Below are 20,434 nucleotides of genomic sequence, written 5' to 3' on the forward strand. Positions count from 1 at the left end.
CTTGTCATAACAGAGGGAAACAGAAAAGGCACTGGTTCCTGCTGTCAAAGTCAAAAGTCACCTTTCTTGAGCAATATCTTTTCCAAGTCTTGATATGTATGCTTGTACATATTTCACGTCATCTTTATATGTGATCACACTTATTTTCTCCCAACCTTAGACCGTGACAAGATCTATTTCAGGCCAAATATAATATGTGTGTGTGCCTGGAGAAAGGTCCCAGTTGTTGGCAAAGCTATTTTTGAGCGAGGGGGGTAGGGGGAAGCCAAAAAGTCCACACATTTAACCATTTCTTAATAATATATTGAGAGGATTTTATAATATTTTAATATTTTAATGTTTTATTAGTTACTTTTGAAATGTGTTGTACTTCACCAAAGGTTGGAAATGTGCAAGAAATTGGGCTTTTCTCCAAACTTTGTTTTAACATCCTGTATTTAACTAGATGTGGCATATCTTTAAGATACTCAAAATATTTTCTAAAATTTTGAATCAGCGCTTTCAACATTGAATTGGCTACAAAAATATGCCCTTATTTCAATATCCAAAATTGATGACAACTGGGACCTTTCTTCAGGGGCACACACATATATAGGCCTTCTGCTGTAAACATAAATAAGATCAATCAAATTTTCTTTGTCATAATGAGAGATACTCAATGAAGATGGAAATTCTCATGCTTCAGTAAATTCATGAACATGCATCAAGAAAATGGGATGGAAGAAGATAAAATCATATTTGCATAACAAGGTACAAATGTAAAAAAAAAAAGGTTTTAAGCAGATGAGCTTAAGTCAAAAACCACAAATCCCAGAGTGCAAAAACAGAGATAACACATGTACCCGGTAGTCATAAGTTCATATATCCAGACCAGACATTTTACTTTTTAAACTTTTACAAAGAAGATTTTTTTTTAAAAAGCAATTGAATTAAAAACATTCTACAAATTATTTTTCTAAAAGCAATTAATAGCATTTTTAAAACTATGAATTTCAGAGGAATTGGAATGTTCTTAAGCACAGCTCGGCTGTGATCGAGCAGTGTCTAAACAATGCTGTAATTAAAGCATTAAAAAATATCCTGCTCAAAGTACGTTCACATTTAGGTTTCATTTAAAGTAGAAAAAGCTTTCAAATCTACAACCAAGTTTTGTTCTTGCTCTTGTAATTGATTTTGAAAGTGCTTTCACCTTTGCTCTGTTTCCATGAAGTAGTAAAACTACAGATAAAACGTTTAACAAAGGTGATCCTGACAGTTGAACTCAGCTGTCCTTCAATCCTGAGCTTGTTGAGATATTGAACGGTAAGATCCTGACCTGTGAGGTGGCACAACTAGTAAAAAGTTTGGCATTTGCTGCCTTGAAGAATCCCGAGAATTCCCTGCACAACCTGCAAGGACGACCTAGCATACCTGGGGAGAAGAACAGAGACAAGGCAACTGGGGATTTGTTTTTAGTTTAAGTGAGAGCTTTACTGAACGGGCAACATAATTAGGAATACCTGACAAAATCGTCAAGATTAGGACAGCCACCTATGAAGGAACAAACTGCCAGGTCTTCCAGGAAGGACAACACTTAGAACCATTCTAGGTATAGACAGCAGAGCGACAAGATGCCTGCTCTCACCTTTTCTCTTCGTGTTGGCTATTGATTGAGTCAGGAAAGAAGCCACCAGAGGCAAGCGCAATGGAATACAGTGGATCCCTTCGCAGCCGCTGGACAACTTTGACTTCGCTGGTGACCTTGCACAGCTCTCTCACACACATGCTCAGATGCAAAAAAAGACCAAGGAACTCAACAGACTATCAAGGAGTGTTGGCATACGTATACATCCAGATAAGTCAAAAGTAGTGAAGCTTGGAAAAGTTTGAAGCCCTGCTGTGACAGTGGAAGACACTCCCCTGGAAGAAGTGGACTCCTTTACCTACCTTGAAAGTGAAAGTATCATGGATGGTAAAGGTGGAACCGAGGCAAATGTAAAAGCAAGAACCGTGAAGGCAAGGTCAACATTCAATCAACTATCAAAAGTCTGGAAAGCAAGCAACATCTCACTGCGCACTAAGATTCGACTCCTTAACTCCAATGTCAAGTCTGTGCTCCTCTACGGCTGCGAAACTTGGAAGACAACAAAGACAGTACTGAATTAAGTCCAGACTTTCATCAACAGATGTATAAGGAGAGTCCTAAGAATTAAGTTGCAGGATAGAATAAGAAATGAAGAGCTGTGGGAAAGGACTGGACAAAAGGATATAGAAGTAGAAATAGGACTAAGAAAGTGGCGATGGATGGGACAAAGCTTTAGAAAGCCCAGCGGAAACTTCACAAAACAGTCACTGCAGTGGAACTCACAGGGAGCATGTGGCAGGGGTAGGCCACGGGAAACATGGAGGAGATGTGTGGAAAGGGATATGAGAGCGATGAAACTCACTTGGAATGAGCTTGTAAGTAAGGCCCAGGAGAGAGATAAATGAAAGGAGCTTGTATGTGGCCTATACCCTGCCAGGGGTGAAAGGCATTGATGATGATATACACACTTAGGACAAATTAATGCCAACGGTTAGAGTTAGAGGTGTTACAAAAGAGTAATAAACAAAAAAAAAAACCCCAAAAAAGGAGGAAAGAAAAGGACGATAGATGTTTGATAGAAAAGAAGGAGAAAACCAAACCAAAGCATCCGCCAACCACCCACTGCAAAATGAGAGCATTTTCCAGATAACACATCCAATGAGAAAGCATTGTGTACAGTAAGAGACTTAAGACAAGGCAATGCTTTTATATACAGAACTTTGAGCTAGAGTTATTGCATTAAAAAAATCTACCACCTATATTTTCTTAGTACTGAAGAGCAGTTCTGAGGAAAATGAGACCACAAATACTGATGCTTATTTCATTCTATACAAGCAGCCCAAGTGGCCTTTAAAAAACTTGAGTCGCAGTGCAATGGCTGTAAATAGGTTTTTTTAAAAAGTCAACAGAAGATAAACAATGTATTCAAGTCTGAAGAGAGGAAGACCATATGTAAGATAAAAGAGGAAAATAAATCAAATTTCTTCTTGCTTGTTTGTTTGCTTCTGCACAGAGAGGCACATCATCATAATAACCATCCTTTATTGCGGGGACAGAGCAAAACAGACTGATAGAGGGAAAGAAAAGAAATAGCATCTAGAAAAGATATAGTATCCACCTCTGACACCATCCGTCAAGTTAAATAAATAACCAGTAAATAGAGCAGAACTCCAACTTACCAAGAAATTGAGGCTGATCCCACACAGGGAGTTCTTGAAGGTGAGGTAGCAGAGGACGTACATTCCCTCCTCCGCCCGCTCCAGCAAACTGCGAGCAAACTTCACCTGTTTGTTGATGCCTCTCGAGTCCTTGCCGGCTCCACCACCTCGGACACCATCACTGCTTGTCGGAGCCCAGACGTATGAGATGTAGGAGTTGAAATCGGTGAAATCCGCCTGAGGAGTCATAATAATAATAATAGTAATTTAATGATAAAACTGCTACTAATAATAACAATAATAACAAAAATAATAACAATAGTAATAACAGTAAATATAATAACAATATTAAGAATAATAATATTAGTAATAATAAATAAAGAGCACTTCTTTTTACACTGCACAAAAAAACCTATAGGAATTCCTTTTAGTCCAATACCATCTAAACAAGATTGATATGGAGTACACAGTTTGGAATCTTGTCCCATATCACATAAATGGTCGCTTTTAAGCACAAGGGGGTATCCCGCAAAATTCTGTTTTGAGAAAATCTTAGTTAAAGTTTTTGGACCCTTGTTCAGTTTCTTCAAAAGACAAAGAGAGTTTTCTCCATAACCAAACAAATATACACACCAATGAAACCAAACTTCTCCTGTAGGTAGGACAATGCCCACTTTCGGTGCAGGTCAAAATTTCTGGAAACCCCCGAAAGCTGGGTCAGCCCACTTGTCCATAAAAGCGACCATAAATATCACAACTTATCATGACATATTTCACAGGATAAATGCATTTGAAGGCAGAAAATAAGGGTGGAACTTGCAGGTTAGCACCTGTAAAATGGCAGCTTGCACTGTATGCTTTCCAGGAAGTTGAAATTGTTTTTGACTACTATCAGGTTTGCTGGGGTAATAGTATAAATCATAAAGTACACAGAGCTTACTGTTGAGCAGAAATTTGTGCCATACTAATGCTATTTCTTATTATTTCTCCATAACACTCAGAACTGTAACTGAAGTACCTTATACAATCCTATCCAATCTCCAATAGTTTCCTGAAAGTTTCTCCGGACATGATATGTGACCTTCTGCGGCGATTGCCTGCTCCACACAAGCCCCTCAGACAGAAACTTAACAGGTTGAGAAATGGGCTTGGACATCACCTGTGACAAATATAATTGATAGACGCAACGCTTTAGTTTTAGTAAGAGTTTTACAGAGTGCAATACAAATAGGTCAGTTTGAGTTTTTAGTAAAGTCTTATGACACTTGTGACACAATTAGGTCACATAAATGCCAAAGATAAGAGGTGTTACAAGAGAGTAACAAACACAAAAAAAGGAGGAGAGATAACGACGATAGATGTTTGACAGGGCAGAAGGAGCAAAACAAACAAGAGCACCCGCAAACCATCTGCTCACAAATAGGTCAGATCAGTGCCGAAGATTAGAGGTGTCACTAAAGAGTCACATACTATGAAAAGGAGTAGAGATAAGGATAACAGATGTTTGATAGGATAGAAGAAGCAAACTACACCAGAGCACCTGTCAACCATCAACATAGATGGATAGATTGATAATGAGTCACAAAATGAAATGTTTTCAACAAGTACCAGCAATCTCAATATCATACCAAATCTCGTTAGGAAAGAAAGTCAGGAATTGGAATATCCCACATAATCTCAATAGGACAGTCATTATTGTTGTTTCCGATCCAGGAACAGCTGGGTTCTTGCCCTTCTGTCCATCTCAACAGCTGTCCATCTCAACAGGAGAGAAACTTACAAAATACGAGACACGACAAAACATGTTTAACAATGAAGACCACTTTGCAATCACAAAACAACAAAATCTCAAATGGTCTGAGCATGTGTCGAGACCCAGGTCACTCATTTTCACATTCACACGAGGAGCCACAGAAGGCAGGGGAAGGAGTGAACGGCAGAAAAGAAGTTGAGCCTCATTCCTGACACTGACTTTATTTAATAAGCAACTTGCTTGTTTCAGTAAGACTTTTATGGCACATCCAACACAATTACGTCATATCAGTGCCGAAGACTAGAGGTTTTACAAGAGAGTAACAAACAAAAAAGAAGGAGAGATAAGGACGACAGATGTTTGAAAGGAAAGAAGGAGCAGACCACAACTGAGCACCCACCAACTACCAACAACAAGAAACTAACTTCCTCCGAAAAAAACTTTAATTATACGACTCAGACAACAGCACTTTATGTACAAATGTTGCAAACAACTACAACCGCTAAAATGCCAGCATGGAGAAGCAGACCAAACTGTGGAACATGTTATATCTTCCAGCAGCGTAAACACGCTGGGTCCTGACACAGGAAACAAGGGAAACGTGATAACCCCACTGACACTACAGGAGAAACTGTACAAGCCAACAGAAGAACTGAGCAGGATAGCCTAGTAAAAGATGGATATATTCAGCCCTCCCCCCCTCCCACCCAACCACATACACACACACACACACACACACACACACACACACACACATCCACCAGTCAGAGAACAAAAACAAATTGTGGCCTTACATTAATGTCAAACACAGCAGACACAGGTTTGTGGTCACTTTCCTTGTAAGATGGATGGCTGCGGTAGTCCAGGAGAGTGCTCTGTAGCCTTGTCTTGCCGTATGCGCAGTCATGGAAGTGATAAAGAACGCGGTCGCAGTACGCAGGAATCCTCTTCTTTGGGCTAGGGAAACCATAACCACAAAGGACATTCAGCACTATTTATACCGGGTGCCTGTTGCGGGTTGGATCAGGTCAAATTAGAGACAAAGGGTTAAATTAAAATTTGGTGGTGGGTATTGATTTTCCTACACCACATTTTATGGCATTTTGTTGATATTCAATTTTTAAAATTTTTTACTTAAAATAATAAATCCTTGGGCACAGACAGCAATAGGGGTCTGAGATCAGTGGGTAGAAAAAAAAAAAGATTCTCTGGTGGTTCATGAGCCACAGCTTAATTTCAGAAACAAATAACCTTGTGTTGTACAAAAGCAACTGACCTTGTGTCGTAGACATCAGTGCTTGGGTCAAACTTGTATGTAGGGGCAAAAGTTATGGGACCCTCTTTGAAATTTTCAAAGGCAAGCCCTTCTTCTCTCACCAAATTTAACTGAAAATAGATTTTGAAATAAGAAAAATGATTTTCAGAATGATTGATAAAAAGACTTTGCAGTTGAGTTTTGGAGCACCATCAGCTTGTTCGATAGAATACACATTTTTGATAGGCATTAACAAGGATTTTAAAAAAGTTCTAGTCAGAGTTTTACAGCACTACATAAAAAATAAGTCACATAAGTGCTGAAGATAAAAGGTGTTATGATAGAGCAACATACAAAGACAAGAAGAAAGACCGATTATAAAGACAACAGATGTCTGACAGGAAAGAAGGAGCAAACCACACCAGAGAAATCTAACAAAGACAACAGAGACTTGCAAAAGAAGAGGATGGTAAATATCTCACTAACGCACCTACAAACTAACCAGCTACTGCATGTCCTGTTAACCAAAATATCTATTCAAAGTAACAGTAGGGAGCTCTCGTGGCCTAGAGGCTAAGGTGTTCACTTCTCATTCAATAGGTCCTTCGTTCGAATCCGGATAACGACCAAAAGTTTTCTCTTTTCACGTCCTTTCCTGCTCTATAACAAGGTTCTGTTGTCTGCTTTTGTCTTCACTTTCTGCCCCAACCCCCTCATCCCCTCCTCTGGGCTCCTGGCTCTTTCTGCAGCCTTTCTACTGCTACTCCTTGGCTCCTTCTTACTGCTGTCGTTCAGCTACACCTTTGATCTTATGGCAGGAAAGATGTACATCTAACCTTCTCGGTGGTACAGCGTGCAAGCTGCACACGTTAAAGATCCATTGGTGGTCCCAAAATCAATAGGAGTAGGCTTCGGCAGCCAACCTAGTAAAATTGAAAATTTCTTACCAACTGAAAATGTATTACGTGTCTTGTGCACTCATATGACCTTATGCAGTTGCGAGCGGCATAAAGCACTTACCAAAGAAAAAAAAAATAATAGTGAAACAAATAACAAGAACCTCCTCCAGTACTCTCACGAGAACAACGACAAAATAGAATGGTGACTATTTATAAAGAACCCAAACCGCTTGAAGAGATCTACATGTTCAGAATCAGCATGGATTTTTAAAATGACAAATAAGCTATGTGGAAAAGACAAACGCTTTTTGAATAGATTTCAAACGGATTTCCTGAATATTGCAACAGCAGTTCAATAAAAAGACTACAAACGTCTTTAAACAATGCTGAATAGCAGTGTTGAATTCAATGAATAAATAAATAATGAAGTCTTACTCCTTATTAAAAACAACGTACGCTATTCCAATAAACTGAATAAAATTGGTAATGGGCAGAAAAATTTCATTATTTTGATAAGCGCCTGATGTGACCAAGACGCCACACATTTTATACTCTGTAAAGAGAGCGAAAAAATGAAAAAGTCATTCTGAAAGTATTTTGCTTGTGTTCATACCTGATCGTTTGCTAAAAGCACTGGGAAATTCTCTTTTGATATTTCCATGACGGCATGCTCGTATGGTGTGTCTTCCAAGCGAAAGTTCATGTCTCCCATCCAAAATATGTAACTGACAGGCAGAAGAACAAAGCATGATAAAAAGGACAAAACAAAACAAATATTTCACTTTCAAAGAACAATTGGCGACTCACTGATGTACAAGTAACTATGAAAGGCAAAACACAAAATCTTGAAACTGACAACAAATTTGTAATGAAAGAGCATGCTAAAATTTAAAAAGAACTATAGCAGAACTGCGACTAAATCTTAAGATAAATCGCTGTGTCCCACTATCATGTCAGGAATTACAAGCTTCACCACAATCTGGGACCCTTCCTTACCGTTAAAGAACCTTACAGTACGATGTTGAAATTTTATTATAAATAGAAACTTAATAATAATAATAATAATAATAATAATAAGAGTAACAATATCAACAATGAAAAAGATGATAATAATAACAGTTGCCGAGAGGAAAAGGATTACCAGATGGGCCTGTCACTCACTCATGATCTAGAATGTTGTCAGTGTCCGCATCCTTGAACTTCTGGCTGTCCAGTATGGAGTCAATATCCTGAAAAAAAAAAGGAAGGTCTTTAATTTTTTGAACCATAGTTTTGAGGGTACCGATTTCGTTGAAAGCAAGATCTACACCTGGTCCTGTGCTAATTTTAATACCTATTTTCAGTCATATTGTGATTTTCTGTCCAATTAAGAATAGTTTAAGTGCTCACAAGGAACAAGTCCATCAACATTTTACAGGATTACAGATTTTTTAAGGTAACTCCCTTCCCTGCCTAAGGGTGTAAAATTGTGGAATCCCTTGCGTATAGAAAGAATTAAGGGCAGGACTTGAACTGTGAAAGTTCAACTTGTTGAAAAAGTTACAGCCTGGTCATTTTATCAATAAAACTGGTCATCAATAAAAATTTGCCTGAGCTGAGGAGTATGGCAACTGAACAGACCTGTGCATCCCTTTCTGAATCGCATTTGTTCTAGTAGTGGTACATTCCCAAAAGCATAATTTAGATTATTTGGGAGCTGAGCTGCCTCAAACCTGCTTGTAAGGGCCAATTCGGGCTGAGAGGGAGATAACATTCCGGCAGAAAGCTGGAGACACTAAATTTTAAAAACTTCCCCATTCAAGAATCAAACTTATGTCCTTGGAGTACTATTCCGAAGAGCGTAGCTTCTACACCGCAGATGCTGCTGCTTTTTTCAAAACTAAAGGAAGGAAAGTGAAGTTTGCAGCTGTGGGTGCTTTAAATGGATCATGGGACTATGACGAACAAGTAGAAAGATTATGAATCTCTGCAAGCATGAGAGCGAATTTTTTTTAGTAACATTCTTCAATGACCTGGTTGTATGATTTACATACAATAATACCATCACATGAAAAGCTCTCATTCAGAGTTTGAACATTTCATTAACCAGAACTACAGATTAAAATGAGAGGCATCGTGGTGAAATCAGGAACTCGTTAAAACAATTAAATCGAAGATGATATCAATAACTGCCATAACTCCTTGTGCCCAAAAAATGTATGAGCTCCTGATTCCACCATATTGTGACACAAATGAACATCATCATTTGAACAATCTATTAATCCTTCAGATAACATATTACTTCAGATACATTGACACTCCACAACTGTGATTTTGTGCTTTTGGGTTTTTTTCAGTTCTTTTTTTTTTCAAAGGCAAGTAGTTGTTTTTAAAAAAAACATTTCCTATCATATTTAAGAAATTCTTACAATATTACAAGCATGATTCCTATATAACTGTCTTAACTACTGTAATAAAAGTAGTTTACACAGATAGCAGCACACGTACATATCCACCACTTTTCAAATCATTATTAACCCCTTTGTGACAGCTCCCGTACACTGTATGTCCAATATTGTGTGCCAAGATGCCATCCACCAGTACAATGTACGTCCTAAATTCAGCAGATTACGGTAATCGCGGGGACCTTACTATGAACACCGTACAGGGTTTTAAAACTGCACTACAATAGCTTTGAATGTCCTGGTAAGAAAAAATTGGGTGCCGTAAAAGTTGGAAAAACTATAAGACACGAAGGGGTTAAAATAAAGCTGCAGTTGTCATGACCCATGGTGAAGACCTGACAGTAATTGCAAAATGTCCTGGACCTACCAACAGCCGAGCTGCCACCTGGTCTTGGTGAGCTGCCAGATGACAGTTGACCACGATGAAGTTCAGACCCATGAAGTCCATACGAAGACTGACCCCACCTTTATTGCCCTGGAATAAACACAGAAATAAAACAACCCAAATTGTGACATGTAGGAAGGAAAAACATTGTAAAAGATATTATTATTGTTAAAAACATAAATGTTGTTGTTGTTGTTGTTAGCGATCCAGTAGCATCTGAGCGTTAACTCTTCTGCATGATGCCATTCGGTAATAGTTGCATGTTTGTTCTAATTGTTGTCTTGAGGAGTAGAGGCAATTAGATGTGTGGGGTAGCTTGGGAAGAAAACATCCCCTTAAATCAGTTTGTTTTCTACAGAAGAACAGATGATGTTCCACTGTCTCTGAGGGGTAGTCACATAGTGGGCAGGCAGCAGACTGCTTTACTCCAATTCGGTTGAGATGTTGGTTGAGGGGTACATGTTGTGTTCTAAGTTGGAAGATTATGGATTGATCTCCCCTCCTCAACTCATTGATTGGATCTTTGACCAGTGGTTTATTCATGTGGCCATACATCCTCCTTCCTGTCGTACCTGTGGCCCAATCATTCATCCACTCTTCCTTGAGGTTTTACTAGATCATTTGAAAACATAAATGTAAGCCACAAAAGAAAAAAACCAACTCAAAAAACTAGCAGTAACAATGATCTTGACAAAACTTAATTGATCTTACAATGACATAGACCCACACGAACATCTGTCTCTCTTTCTCTCGCTTCCTCCGAATGCCTTTGTCTTTTCAACATTTTCCTCTACCTTCTCCAGAACAAATCACACATAAACATTACCGCCACATCAAAACTAATTTAAATAAAATTACACAAAAAAGCTCGTTACATTAGAAGAGTCGTTCCAATCGTGACAGAATTTTCAATATAAAGTCAGACAGACAGGAAGCACATTGCTAAACCACTAGAAACTTCTTGGACCTATGTTAAGCACTAGAGCACTTTACAGCTGTATAAGAGGAGACTGATGAATTTGTTTCCCTACCACTACATGGTCCCTGATAAGCTTCACAGAATCCTGAGTCAAAGTGAAGAGCATGTGTCTGCCAGTAGTAAACTTTCAGAAACCTACAACCCCCGTCCCCCCTCACACACACACCAAATGTTAATATAGGTAGATAGCTCTGGAACAATTCAGAGCTGAAATAAAACGTCCTTTATACTAAAAGATATGCCCAGTTTGTGGTTAGAATCAAAGCTCAGTCTGAATCTTCTTTGATGTTCCTCTTATAATTTCCTCTCAGTTTCGAATCTACTTGGAGTTGTCTATTGAGGTGTAACGGCTTATGTAAATGGGAGTACACTAAGCTATAAAATAACTATAATGGTTTACGAGAGATCTCCTCTTGTACCATGTGAACTGTCTTGTATTTGTATAGTGAGTTCACCCTTGTCATGAAACGGCAGTCATTAAACATCCAACAGAATAAACAGTTGATTCGATTATCTCTATGCTGTTTCAAAGTAAAAGCCCTCACAACATTACATGAGACATTTCAATTCCAATGAAAAATGAAGTGAAATAGTTAATAGCTAACATGAAAAGCAGCTTACCCAGAACCCACCAAGGCCGGTCTTGGTAATCTCCGACTCGACACTAGTAACAAATGGCAGGAGAGCTCTTCTCACAAACATGACTGTCACAATACCCTGGAGGCGACGGGCTTTCACCTGGGCAAAAAGCACACACAAAAAACACAATTTTTTAAATCCATCAAAATAGAACACTGAACAATGATGTTAAAATATCCATAAAAACATGATTAAGGATGTTGCTGCAGTTGAGCGGTATGCTAGTAGTTCATAGCCAGACCAAGTGATAGCCAGATGGATCATTCTGTTAGAAGTGGATTAGGAGTACAGAAATTTCGAAAAGAAAGGAGGTTACCACACCAGAGGGCCCATCAGATGTGCAGGTACAATTTACAAGAGTAGCTCGGATCAGTGGGATTATCACTGAAAATTTTATCATTAAAAAAAATAATAAATAATGCAATAAAAGTTTCCGAACTCCTCAGTTTGTTCCTAAGTTATTAAGCTTCCGGAGGCTTCCAGAAGTTTATTCATATTTCGAAAGTGCTCCAAGGAAAGGATCAGTCACCACATTTTGAAGCTCATATGTGAGGCAGCGTGGTGGAATCAGGCTCTCGTCAATTTTTGGGCATGTAGAGTTATTGTTATCATCTTCAAGCTTGTTCATTTGTCTTTATTTGGATGAAAAAAATATCCATATATCTTGAGTACAAGACGAGATATTTGCAAAAGAAGAAGGTGGGGGTCACCTGGTTTCAGAGGTAAAATTAGTAAGATTATAGCCGCCAAAGATTTGTTATTTCCTTAGCTTAAGAGTCTGTGGTAAGTGAAAATTTACACTTTTTGTGCCTTTAATCATCGTTTTTCATTTTAAAAAACACACTGAAAAGAGTTCTTTAATGGGCATTGAAGGTGTTGAGCCAAAAAAGAAAAATTTGATAAAAATTCACTAACCGGCAGAAAAATGCAAGTTTCTTCACTTTGATTATTTTGACGAGAGCCTGATTCCACCACGCTACCTCACATATAGAGGACAGAATGTCTTTAAAAAAAGGATCCTATCAAGCCAGGAAAAGGACCTTACCCTGACATAATCCTTTTTGAAGAGCGGCTGAGAGATGGCTGGCACCCATTCTTGGTTGAAGGCTTCCTGCAAACTGCCAAATAGATGGACAAAGAGAGTGAACAAAATGGAATGCCACGTCCTCTTCTTCTTCTTCTTTGACCTTCCTCCATTAGACCCCATGAACAGCTGATTGTATAGTGTCTGTGGTGTAGCAGTTAGGTGCTTCAGTCACTTGCCGATAACCTGAGTTTGATCCCCATGTTGGGAGAATTTTTTAGTTGAATATCTTTTTTCTGGGACATGGTATCCTTCTCAGCACAGGTTGGCCCTGGCGCGCAGGGTCGAAACCCACTTTCTGAACGAACAAAATTTGTGTTGATGTGTTAATTTAGAGGGTGGGATGCTTTGACTCAGCCTGTCAATGGCAACCTGGCTGTTTGTTTGTTTGTTTAGTATAGGGTTTTACGGCACTCGCAACTGCATAAGGTCATATGAGCGCACGGGACACACCTAATAATTTTTCGTTCCTAGATACTAAATCACAGCAGACATACAAAGAAACACTATGCTGTCCCAGTCATTTTATGCAAGAAAAAGTCTGAAATTATGCAACCTGAGCCCTAAAATGTGAAATTATGCCATTCTGTTAATTTTTACAAATAATTATAAAGGAAAATAATCAGAAATTATGCAAAAAATGATCAAATTTTGCTAAATTATGCAGGGTACATAAAACCACAGGGACAGACTATGACAAGGATACCACGGGGATTTTATGTATATAATTGAAAATTGACACCATTTCATTTGTGAACAAACAGACAGCTAAAATACACAGGTAATATGGAGATAAACAGAAAGCAAATGTTTAAAATAGTACCTGTTCTTCTCATGAAAATAACAGAAATAACCAATACCAACAATGGGGAGATAAAAATGGCAAAACAGCATTCTGCTATGAGAAAAACTTTTCCAAGCTGGAATCAAATTTACACGTTCTGCAAGCAAGTAAAAAATGAGATAGACAAACAGGAACAAAAGAGAGAAAGAAAAGAAGACACCTTCCAACCACGCTATCCAAGACAAAAACACTCTATAGAATAACAAAGCAACAAATAGAAGAGGACTTGTAGCTACTTCTCAATTTAGTTGAAGGGTTAAAACAGATTCAACAATAAATAATAACAACTATCATGATATGCATGTCTTTAAGAAACAAAAATGATCCTAAAAAGGAACAAAGCTGTCTTCATTCCTTTTCTCTTGGTCACCAGGCCTATCTTTTAAGAGAATTTTAATTGGCCCTGTTGTTACTTAGTTTTAGTACGAGTTTTACTGCACTTGCATGTAAGTGCCAAAGATTAGAGGTGTTACAAGAGAGTAACAACTACAAAAAGAAGGAGGAGAAATAAGAGTGATAGATGTTTGATAGGAAAGAAGGAGCAAACCACATCAAGAGCATCCCCCAACTACCAACGGCCTTGTTTCATTTACCCCCAGTGACCACATAATTTTAATAAAATTCCACTGCACTGGGAAATACGCTGCACATAAAACTCACCCAATGCCGTACACGTCAGGAGACGGATCAATGTCCAGTCCTAACAAGTCAGCGAGGTCAGTTGGGGGTGGCTGGTTGTGGACATTCCAGGTGACCAGGTAAACTCTAGGTGAACATGGAAAACCAATAAATCCAATATGACAATTTGTTTTAGTGAGAGTATCACAGCGCTTGTAACACAATTAGGTCTAATAAGTGCTGAAGATCAGAGGTGGTACAAGAGAGAAACAAACATGATAAAGGAGGAGAGATAAAGACGGTAGATGCTTGAATCAGTAAGCCTCTTCATCGAGAAGAAACAAAAACCAGGACAAATGCAGACCACCCATTTCAGTCAAAAAGAAACCCAAGAGACATGCTGTCCAATTATCGTAGGAAAAAGCAAGAAAAACTGAAAGAATTTAAGTACTGAGAGCATAGAGGCATGTAAAAAAAAATTCAAAATGTAATCCTCCACAAAAATATTTTACTTAAAAATGGCGGTTGAGGGTGCTTTATCTAGACTTCTGAGATATTTTTTTGTCAAAATCTATTTCCCAGCAAAACATGACTATTACTGTGGCAACTTCCTGTCATCTATATTCAGAGGATTTTTTAAACAAGTTGACAGACAGTAACGTTTGCAGGTAAGGAATAAGAGTACGGTAGAGTAGCAGCATACTCTGACCACTACTCTGTCCATAAAAGAGAATTTCAAATACAACCAAAAAATTAGTTAAAAGACTGTTACATTTTTCCACAACTTCTAAACCACATTGTTTCACAAAAAGGATCAACCCAAAAAAGTCACAATTAGGCCTGCTGAGTGATCATCATAATGCTGCTTGTATAACTCATCCTTTTCTTATACTCCAACCCTGCATTCCCACCAGCAAAAACCAAACCATAACGTCAAATAGTGCTATAAGGATCTGATTCAAATAACTCATCATCATGAAGTGCCAGACCAGGAGCAGACATCTGCTTTCATGATTTGTCATTCATTTCTTTACTTGAATGTTCTGATAAAAAAGACCTATATAATCTATTGTCTACCATGACATAGCAGTGGAAAAAGGAATATGTGAGACAGCGTGGTGAAATCAAGCCCTTGTCAAAATAATGAAATCTGAGAAACGGGCATTTTTCTACTAGTATGGAAATTTTTTCGAATTTTTATCTTTTGGCTTAACTCTTTTATGTCCATATAAAAACACATTTCAATGGGAATTTTACTTATAAACATTGATTAAAGACACAAAATATGTCATTTTTCAGTTTGGAATGACTCTTTAGCTATTGGAGTAACCAAACTTTGGCGGCCATTTTCTCACTAATTTCACCACTGAAACCAAGCGATTTCGTTTCCTTCAATCACAAATATCTGGAGTTTTTTTTCAAGATAAATAGATATTTATTTCATTGGAAGCAAGGCAAATAAATCAGCTTTCAGGTGATACCAATAACTCCACATGCCCAAATATTGACGAGTGCCTGATTCCACCATGTCGTGACACATACAAGGATTAACAACATTTTTACCGGCGAACAAAGAAAGGAAAGGAAAGAAATAACATGCCAAACAACCTGAACAGGAAAAACAAAAACAAAAAACATATTGAAACAAAGAACTGAAAACATTTCCTACCAGAAAGTGCAGAACAAAATACAATGTCAACTGTAAATGTAGAAATTATAGGTGCATATTACAGAATATAATTATCTAATACAGTCAAAATTGTCTGAGACGGCCACGCATTGTCGAGGATAAAAGTGGCTGTTTTATTTACAGAGATGGCTGTTTTTGGACAATGTAATAATACTATAGGAAAAAAAACACCAGGGGGGTTGGAGGAGGGGGAAGAGGTCATTAGCTCAGATGATTGTCTAGGACAGCTGGCTGTCAGAGCAGGTTCGACTGTTCATCATGATATTTTCTTCAATTAACACATTTTTAAAACACAGTGTCCAGAAATTTCAGGACACTTTTTGTCCAGTCCTGTGACACCACACATATATAAATTTATACTCTGCCTGTTTAAATATGCACACCTGTCAAGGAGTTGAAGGATCACCTAATTACACATGCAAATAGGAGAAAACTTGAATGTTAAGCTGTTGTTACAGCCACCACGGACCAGTTCACCTTGCCACATGAGCAAATTTACTGAATGAAATTACTCTACGAAGTTGAATGGAAATTCGGGAACAGGATGAGCATACAATAACAGCTGTCTCATTTGTATTACTATGCTCCACTATACAGTTTTATAATGAAAATGCTCCACTATACAGTTTTATTATGAAGTTATAATACCAGGAATCAATATTATGCAATTTGGCGACAGATTCTAATACAGTGTTGAAAAAAAAAACACCTATTGATTAAAAAATCAGTCTACGGGTGAGCAAAGCAAAACTAATAGAGACCTCAAAGGGATGGAAAAAAAAAAAAAGCCTACAAAGGTCAATCTCCAACCACTCAGTAGAAGCAAAGAATAATGCAAACTAAAAGCCATAATGTTAAAATTTTACTTCATAAGTACAATCCAAATCCAAGATCTAGAAAAATAATTTACACAGCATAATGAATTAGGGAGTCTGATATAGTTAACCTTACAGAAGAAAAAAACAACATAGTACATTTGTTATGAAGTATGAACACTAACACGAAAACAGTGATGGATTATGAAAATTCTTCAGCACAATTCTGAAAACTGAACAAGAATTTTCACAATTTTGCATTTCCACCTTGCAATACTTGGTTCGAATTCCGCTGTCAGCATTTTAAAATTTTCAGCGGCTTCATTCTGTGACTTTACAATGCTGTGGGGCAGAAGGCAGTGAATTATGTGATCAATTTTAAAAATGGAACCTACTTGACATTACACAACAACAGATACCAACTTAGAGGCCTCTGTGAAACTAGTTGGGTTTTTTTATTCCTCAACTCTATAAACTGCACAAAAGGGGATCAGCCTTTATAAAAATTTCTTTTAATGACAATTTATCTCCTCCACTAAATAAAACCATTCAAAATGTTTGTTCTGTACAATCACTAATCAGTGTGGTTTATAAGAGAAAATAGTCAGCAGCAGTAAACATTATTATTTTCCTGGGTGCATTGAACATAAAAAGCGACTTACAATTTGCTTTTCTTGCCGCCTTTTCCATGGGACAAAATATTGTTGAGTCCGTCCCACAGTGGCATCTTTATCTTCACTAGAGGAGAGTACAAAATTTCTTTTAAAAAATGAATACAGGACAGGACTGGAAAGAACAGTAGAATACAGGACAGGACTGGAAAGAACAGTACAGCACCTTGACATTCAGAAGGTGAGAAAGAAAAAAAGCTGGAAAATATAGATGAGAAATCATCTTATGGAAGACACTCAAAAATAGAAAAAAAACATGACACAAAGACTAGAATGGCATCGAGATCTACGAGCAAAAGAAGAAAAAGTTTGACAAACGGGAGAACCAAATCATGTAATTAGTGACTAATGGGGGAAACGGTAACTATAGCACTACTTCATAAATCATAGACTTCTGTCAGACTATCTTGGATGATTCATCAAATCTCATTCAAGCCCCATTCTAACCCCCTTTTGACTCATGCTTTCATGTTTGTTTTTTAAATGTTCAGATTAAATTTATTTTACTCCTTCAAGAAAGCAACCCATTTAAATACAGTAGAAAATATAATACCCTGAGCTGGTAAGATGTTTTGTTTTGTTCCTGATCTGATCTAGAGGTTCTTTTAAATTTTTTTTCTTTTTTTAGGATATAAGTGTTTTACAGCACACTTAAACTGCACTGTAAGCTCAGGACTATGAGCATGCGGGACTCATTTACTTTCAGTTGGTAGGAAATTTTGAATTTTGCCGGGGTGGCGGCTGAAGCCTACTCTTATTGAAATTATATGACCAAGGGATCTTTTAACGTGGTGCAACTTGCACATGGGCCCTCCGAGATTTTTCGTCCTTGTACGAGAAGGCTAGGTGTAGATCTTTCCTACCAGAAGACCACGGGTGTCGCTGAAAGACAGCAGTAAGGAGGAGCCAAGGAGTAGCAGTAGAAAGGCTGCAGAAAGAGAAAGGAGCCCAGAGGAGGGGGCAAAGGAGGTGAGGGGGATGGGGGCAGAAAGAGGAGATGAAAGCAGACGACAGAACATTACTAGAGAGCAGGAAAAGAGGAGAAAGGAGACAATTTTAGAGAAGAAAATTTTTTAGTCGCTACCCGGATTCGAACCCTGGACCTTTGAATGAGAGGCCAACACCTTTTTAACCTCTAGGCCACGAGAGCCCAATATAATTCTTTATGCCAGCTTAGTTGCTGGTCTACTGCAAGTCCTGCCTGATTGACCACAGTCCACACTGTGATCTAATACATGGTCATTTATTATAATATATAGAGAGAGTAAATCCTGCCTAACTGAGAAAGATAACAATGATGCTGGGGGCATTAGTCAAAGACAGGTAGCCTGTCACAATTACAATGTGCGGGTGGGCGGATTGTTTCCTTTTGTGGTATCATTTAAATTTTAAAAAGAATTTTGCAGTGGTAAATAAGTTCAGACAACAGTGACCAGATGGGATGATGCCGGTGGCCAGACAATGGATACATTAAAAATTTATTGAAGGATTTTGCTGTGATAATAATTAAAGTAATATTTTTAACTCTGACAAGTTGTAAAACTATTCCCTGCTTTACAACAGCAAGTTTGATTGGAAATAAAAGTCAGCAACTGTTAGCATTAAAAGTAAAGTTTCAAGAAGCCACAAAGCATGCATTTATGGTACCAACCAAAATTTTAGAAGAAAATGCCCATTCTGACATGTAAGGTACATTTGCAGTACAGGAAAGCCATTTGTTTTTATGTAAATCGAGATTTACAACAGAGGTGTGATCACATTCATGACAGTGAATGATCCATGACGCAACGGACCTGACAATGATCGCACATTTTCTCTACTTGGTTGATCAGCTGAGCACGCCCAGGTTTCCGCTATTCTTTTTTTTTCTTAAATAAAACAATAAAACTAAAGGCGCTGGCACTATTTCTCCGAACGTTCGGGAAAGTAAGCTGGGCACTATTTCTCTGAACGTTCGGGAAAATAAAGCTGGGCACTATTTCTCCGAATACTCTGAAATCACATCTTTTCGCGCAAATTTCAGATATAGATCTATAATATAGGCCTACCAAAGATTGTTCGTACACAATATGGTTCAATCGGTCCAAAAAATGTCCGCTGTAAATATTTATAAATAAACTTTAAAAAAATAAATTATAACGCACATTTAAGGTTAAAACAGCCTATCTTCTTCGGACAGGTGGACACACGCCCTTATTTGTTAATTTTTGTGGATGTTTATGGGCTGCTCTAATTTTGATTTCATTCTGATGTGAAATCTTTCTTTTTCAAGTTTTTACACTCATCTAAAAATCTCTAGATTAGCTCTTGAAAATTGAAATACTAGATATCTAGACCCAAAAATCACTAGACTGGAAGCCGGAAACGGTTCGGAGAAATAGTGACTTCGAAAACTAAATATATGACATGAAAAACGAGAATTTAGCTGAATGTAGTTCCTTCAGAGCGTGATCTTAGGGGTGACTTTTATATAGACCTAGTAAAAAAATTCTGTTATATTCCATAACAGCGAGATTTTACGCGAACCGGGACCATTATTATAAATAAGTGGTGGGACCTTAGGCGGAGACTACTAATAAACTAATTTTACCTATACATCTAGATCTAGGCCTACTTTGTTACGGACAAAATGATAGGTTATAATAGTGAATACACTTGACACTTTGATACCGGTACACCGTACGCTATGATCAGGGAGAGCAGCCTCGAAAGAGTGGCCTGGATCTTCTGCCTGGGTCACACAGGTGTAACCGGCAACGAGAGAGCAGACTAGCTGGCTGGAGAAGCAAAAGTGGGAGGGAATTTGACACTGGACCCACCAACCGTCCTAACCGCTGTAAGGGAAAATAAGAGGAAGAATAGGGCGGATAGCGGTTCCCACACTCTAGGGAGACTGAAGGAGAGGGGGATCCAAAGAGGAGAGGGGAAACATAGCCATCTGTGCAGACCAGTCCGACCGATCTCCATCCAGATCATGATGGAGACTCTATACACCTGTTTGGATCCTGAAGAGGGGGGGGGGGGAGAGCAGAGATGGACATGTTCCAACTGCAGTGACCCCAACACAGTGGACAAGTAAACAAGTATTGATCAACTCGATGATTTCTAAATCGAAGTGATTATTCGGACTCGAGTC

General features: G+C 38.2%; 1 protein-coding gene across 2 annotated transcripts; it reads right to left on the reverse strand.

Annotated features, from left to right (window-relative positions):
- Nucleotides 1-917: 917 nt before the first annotated feature.
- Nucleotides 918-18,058, reverse strand: LOC101864079 (inositol polyphosphate 5-phosphatase K). 2 transcript variants are annotated; one of them, XM_013085404.2, is made up of 13 exons: nt 17,290-18,058; nt 16,895-16,969; nt 14,165-14,269; nt 12,622-12,694; nt 11,559-11,675; nt 9,941-10,048; nt 8,291-8,358; nt 7,743-7,854; nt 6,252-6,361; nt 5,770-5,932; nt 4,241-4,381; nt 3,244-3,459; nt 918-1,410 (listed from the first exon to the last, which is right to left on the reverse strand). In XM_013085404.2, exons 1-13 carry the CDS (start codon nt 17,352-17,354, stop codon nt 1,402-1,404), a joined length of 1,362 nt encoding a protein of 453 aa, XP_012940858.1. In that variant the 5' UTR covers nt 17,355-18,058; the 3' UTR covers nt 918-1,401. The 2 variants fall into 2 exon arrangements, with proteins under 2 accessions (XP_012940858.1, XP_035826970.1); XM_035971077.1 differs by lacking the exon at nt 16,895-16,969.
- Between the last annotated feature and the right edge of the window lie 2,376 nt (nt 18,059-20,434).

This window comes from Aplysia californica, unplaced genomic scaffold, assembly GCF_000002075.1.
Source record: "Aplysia californica isolate F4 #8 unplaced genomic scaffold, AplCal3.0 scaffold00371, whole genome shotgun sequence".
NCBI lineage: Eukaryota > Metazoa > Mollusca > Gastropoda > Aplysiida > Aplysiidae > Aplysia > Aplysia californica.

Excerpts from the sequence above, each read along its gene's own strand:
- LOC101864079 (XM_013085404.2), bottom strand. The coding sequence starts at position 17,354 with ATGCCACTGTGGGACGGACTCAACAATATTTTGTCCCATGGAAAAGGC. Across the intron at positions 11,676-12,621 it reads TCAAAAAGGATTATGTCAGG|GTGAAAGCCCGTCGCCTCCA; the intron begins GTAAGGTCCTTT and ends CTTTTTGCCCAG. Across the intron at positions 4,382-5,769 it reads CTGCTGTGTTTGACATTAAT|GTGATGTCCAAGCCCATTTC; the intron begins GTAAGGCCACAA and ends TATTTGTCACAG.